General features: G+C 37.9%; 1 protein-coding gene across 1 annotated transcript in view; it reads left to right on the forward strand.

The window, feature by feature from the left end:
- LOC107732327 (histone-lysine N-methyltransferase, H3 lysine-36 and H4 lysine-20 specific-like) overlaps window positions 1-5,548 on the forward strand; it is a 21,853-nt gene that overhangs the window by 12,420 nt on the left and 3,885 nt on the right. Inside the window, exons 15-19 of the mRNA XM_016543610.1 lie at window positions 2,931-3,110; window positions 3,306-3,462; window positions 3,564-3,769; window positions 4,487-4,599; window positions 4,686-4,955. Of these exons, the coding sequence (XP_016399096.1) occupies window positions 2,931-3,110; window positions 3,306-3,462; window positions 3,564-3,769; window positions 4,487-4,599; window positions 4,686-4,955 (926 nt within the window). The remainder of the gene's footprint in view (window positions 1-2,930; window positions 3,111-3,305; window positions 3,463-3,563; window positions 3,770-4,486; window positions 4,600-4,685; window positions 4,956-5,548) is intronic.

The following is a 5,548-nucleotide window of genomic DNA, read 5'->3' on the forward strand; positions in this document are numbered from 1 at the left end:
TTCCATCTACAATGCACTGGCCTGAACGAGCCTCCTACAGGGACATTTTTATGTCATGAGTGCGCGTCTGGTAAGAGTCGGCTTCATAATTCACACATCAACAATTTTAAAAAGTCTTGACATAATTGTAGTTTTACTGCTCTTTGACAGCTGGTTTTGTGAATGTTTTACTAGGTATACACTCCTGCTTTTCTTGTAAGAGCCTGGGTGAGGACGTCAGGCGCTGTATGCTTCCAGGATGTGGGAAGTTCTACCATGGGGAGTGTGCTGCCAGCCATGGACCCACAGTACCTCTGAACCGGGCTTTTCGTTGCCCTCTCCATGCCTGCCTGTCGTGTTTCATCACAAACCCTACCAATCCATCTGTATCTAAAGGTTTGTTGTGCTTAGAGCAGCTACATTCTACATCAGGTGATGCTACATGTGAGGGCTGGTAACCAACAACTGCATCTGAAAACAACTGGTTGGTGGCAAAAAAAACTTTTTGTGTGTAATATTAAGTCCATAAAATGTAGGCAAGTTGTTATTTTTTTATTTTTGCAGGTTTAAACATTAGGAAATACAAAATGACCGTGTACACTTATTTTAGAGCTGGCCAGGACATTTACCTCATCATCATGGCAGCAGTCTTTGGATGTTGCTTTTGTTGGGGCAGTGTTCATTTGCATTACACTACACGACACTACAAACTGAACAGACTTCAGAAAACAAGGCATCATACACATGCAGACTTTGTAAATGGTCAGGGGCGGACTTACCCATTAGGCAAAGGTAGGTGACCGCCTTGGGCCCCCTAAAATGCTTTTCATATAGGAGATGCGCATTAAATTCTGACACGCGAACGGTTGCTGATTACGGTGTTTATTACCACGACAACCATCTGAATTGAACATGCTTTTTGTGTATCCTGCTTGAAGATGAAAATATTATGCATCTGAAGCTGTTATTAAATATTGAGAAACAGTGTGTATTAGGGCTGTCAAAAAGGCTGAACATTTTTTTATTTAAATATTATCAAAATTCAAATTATATTCAAATTTAAAATGCATAATTTCAGTTAGGATGAAGAAAAGCTTTTGGCTTCTCTCCTGAGGACACAAGAGGGCGCATCGAGCAAAATATTACTAATGCACGTTTATTCAAAGCATAAGATGATATGACTATCTGTGAAAAAAGTGTAATTTACATGGCTTTCTAAACATGCGGCTTATTTTGTGCGAGACGCGAGTGCAACGGTGATAGATGTCCCTCTAGAAAATGCACGAAATATGCATTCTGTGTGAACGGCTTTGTTTCAGTTTTGACGTAAACAATATCTTCTCCACATTGATGTTCTCTTTTCACACAATATTTGTAATTAACAATGCTAGTGTTAACAACGCTACAATCTAGTGGCTTCAACTGGATAGGCTAACAAAAACATTAAAATGCAACGACACTTACATCGTCATCGCATCTTGTGCGCCACTGATAAGGCTGCCTCCTTAATGCACACCTAAAATTCAAATGCAACGTTTTTGCATTCGAATGTGGATTTTTATTTTAAATTCGACAAATATTCGAAATTAAAAAAAAAAATTTGACAGCCCTAGTGTGTATTATATGTTTATAATTGTTTTAAATGCCGCTTACTAATTTATGAGAAGGAACCAAGTATAGAGGACACATACGCAGTTACTTTTTTGGTTGATATAATCCTTAGGTGTGTAAATGTATAATTGCCTTTTCATTTCATAGTTAAAATAACTAAAAATAAATGTATTTTAAAGTTTAGAATTAGACAGCCTTTGCACACAGGCTTACGCTGGTAACTCCTCAGTGGACTTTCCTCGTAAATATAGGTTATATTTTTTCCACACTTTTCTCATTCTATATTCCAAACGCGCCTCCTACTGGCAGAGAATGAATGTTCAATTTCAATAATCCAGTCTGTAGTTTCTGTTCAATGCGAAAATCCACCCACATAATCCCGTTTTAAATTAATATAATAATTTATACTTCTGACTCACCCCTGGTTTAAATGCTCAATTGTAAGGTTTATCATTTTGTAATTTATTTTGTTTTTGTGAAAACCTGTATCTCAACTGTAAATCAGTTGCTATTTCGTGGTCTACAACATGAAAGAAAGCCATTATAACATGTACATGAAAAATGTAGAAACATTGGACACAACTATGGGGCACCATTGTGCTGCAGCAAGCATCACAACAAAAAAGGAACCTCAAGGTTGATCTAGGAAAATGTGTGCAAATGTATAGGGCCCCCAATTCACTAAATCCGCCCCTGTAAATGGTTACACAGAAAAACTGGGCATCATGCACTAAAAGACTGAGGATCTTTTTTTTTTCTTTTTAAGTCATTCCAAACACAACATGTCAAACAACTAATGTAGAAACGTGCCTCATTGCTAGGAGATGCGTGACAGAAGAAAACAATATGTTTTCTAAAATCAGCAAAAAAGAATCAAACTTTAACTGGATGGAATCATAGTATGAAGATTAAATATCAGAGTTTATGCAGAGTCTATCATACACTGCACAATCTTCGGTGAAATCTGCAGACTGACTATGATTTTGGTAACTAACGTTGACTAACTAACCTCCAGACTGCAAATCAGGACAAAAATCATGTTTGTCTAAATTATTTTAAAATAAAACACTAAAAACTAAAAATCAATCATTTTAAATGATAAAGGTGAATTTAGGCATTACAAAATTATAATTTTACAGTATGAAAAATACTTATTCATTTTGAGATTAAATATATTTATAAATTTAATATATTAATATCTATAAAATATATTTTTTTAAAAGCTGATAACCAATATAGTGCTAATATATCATACTCACAAATGTGTTACAGCATGTAAATTACACATATTTTAAATTTGCATGCTTTTATTATGAAATTCACTGTATTTTGTGTCTCAGGCCAGCTAACCCGCTGTATCAGATGCCCTGTGGCATACCATGCCAATGATTACTGCACACCTGCTGGGAGTGTCACACTCACCGACAGCAACATAGTGTGTCCCAATCACTTCACACCAAGAAAAGGCTGCCGCAACCACGAGCATGTCAACGTCAGCTGGTGCTTCGTCTGCTCAGAAGGTTAATTCAGCTGCCTTGGACACCAATTTCCATTACAATTTGCACCTCTGATTTCATGTGCAATAAACCATTTCTTTCACATGGCTTTAGAAATCTTTGATGATTCTTTCAGTTCAGCTTAAAGAATGACCTTATCAGAAACATTTCCATTTCCAAAACACTTCCTCTCTGTATCTGTATCACTTCTCTCTACAGGAGGTAGTCTGCTGTGTTGTGAGTCATGCCCTGCGGCGTTTCACCGAGAGTGTCTGAACATCGACATGCCAGAAGGCAGCTGGTACTGCAACGACTGTCGTGCTGGAAAGAAACCGCACTACAAGGAGGTAGTGTGGGTAAAAGTTGGCCGCTACAGGTCAGCAACCACAAAACCCACGCTTAACTTCTTAACATTTACTGTCATCAATTCCTGGCTTTTGCAATCATTGTACACAACAGTTTCTGCTCTACTGATAGATGGTGGCCGGCAGAGGTTAGCAATCCCAAAGACATTCCCGAGAATATCTTACGCATGAGACATGATGTCGGAGAGTTCCCGGTTCTTTTCTTTGGCTCTAATGACTACCTGTGGACTTACCAAGCCCGTGTTTTTCCTTACATGGAGGGCGATGCCAACAGTAAAGAGAAAATGGGAAAGGGAGTTGACTCTACTTATAAGAAAGGTATCTTTTGTAACTCATTTTATTTAGCTTTTGCTATCGGTAAGCGATCAGATTAACATTTTTAGCTCAGTGAACAAAACTGGTGTTAAAATATATATATAAAATGATGACAATTCATGTTATTGCCCATATTCAATGCTATTCTGTCTAAATAAATGTAAAATAAAATGCTAAAGCAGAAAGTAAATAATTTATGCATCACAACATTGTAATGTACAGTATAAAAGATGGATATTCATTGTGAGATTTGCTAAAGGTTTCATTTAAGTGTTAAATTATTAGTCTTTCTAAAAAGTAACTTTAAAAGAATTTTAATTTGGGGTCGATGGGCTCCAAAACAATGACTTTCATTTATAGAATAAAGTTATACTGTATTCAAATAAGTGTTGGATGCTGGCAAAGATATTTCAATTACATATGCAGTAGTGACCTGATAACCAATATGGTAAAAATATATTGTGCATCCCTAAAAAAATCCAATGGACTTACATTGAAAAAGTGAATCAAGGGATCGGACTTGGGGCAACCACTCTAGAAACTGCATATAAACATGCTAAAACCCGTGGAACTGCTTACCAACTGCATAAAAATGCCTTGACAAGCATTCAGAACACCCTAGCATCCTGAAGGCAACTCTTGTAAAAAAATGAAATGTTGCTCAAATCAGTGCTCAAATGAAAAATTATTGCTAAAATCCAAATGTTCAATGTGGTTCAGCATTGGAAGAAGCTGCAGTAAGGTTCAAAGAACTGCAAGCCGAGAAAGAACTACGGCAGCTGCAGGAGGACCGACGAAATCACAAGAAACCTCCACCATACAAACATATTAAGGTACATGCTCCTACGAGATACACTATGAGATTGATTGCTAGCTTTATATAATGATATTACAAGTCCTAACTTGGTCAATCTCTTAGGTGAACAAACCAATTGGCAAAGTGCTGATCATTTCGGCAGATCTTTCGGAAATTCCTCGCTGCAACTGCAAAGCGACGGATGAGAACCCCTGCGGTATGGATTCAGAGTGCATCAACCGCATGCTGCTGTACGAGTGTCACCCACAGGTGTGTCCCGCAGGTGAGCGCTGCCAGAACCAGTGCTTCACCAAACGACAGTACTGCCAGGTGGAGATCTTCAGAACGCTGTCTCGAGGCTGGGGGCTGCACTGTGTTCATGACATCAAAAAGGTATTTAAATGACATATTATTTTTTTCCCCCAAAACCTGATCTGATTTCAAATGTTCTTCATGTGCAGGGACTCCATTAACCATCATTAGGGGATATCGCACCGGAGGAACGTTTTCATAGTTTCCATACCTATTGGTGACAATTTTAGTTATCAGAATGCCTTTTGGGGGACTAAATTAGCTCCTGCTTTAGATTAGGGTTCAACCCAACACAATAGGAACTACCAGAGACTAGGGCTGTCAAAAAAAATTCGAATTTCGAATATTTGTCGAATTTAAAGGGGTCATATGATGCAATTTCAATTTTTCCTTTCTCTTTGGAGTGTTACAAGCTCTTAGTGCATAAAGAAACACTATATGCGGCGCTGCTGCGTTGTTATTTACAAATATTGCGGGAAAAGAGAACATCAATGCGGAGAAGATCTTGTTTACGTCAAAACTGAAACTAAGCTGTTCACATAGAACGCATATTTCACGCATTTTCTAGAGGGACATCTATCACCGTTGCACTCGCGTCTCGCACAAAAGAGCCGCATGTTTAGAAAGCCATGTAAAATGAATGCAAGTTCAACTTTGAAAAAACACATCTCGAG

The sequence above is a fragment of the Sinocyclocheilus rhinocerous genome, unplaced genomic scaffold (genome assembly GCF_001515625.1).
Source record: "Sinocyclocheilus rhinocerous isolate Xijiao unplaced genomic scaffold, SAMN03320098_v1.1 scaffold249, whole genome shotgun sequence".
In the NCBI taxonomy this organism is placed as follows: domain Eukaryota; kingdom Metazoa; phylum Chordata; class Actinopteri; order Cypriniformes; family Cyprinidae; genus Sinocyclocheilus; species Sinocyclocheilus rhinocerous.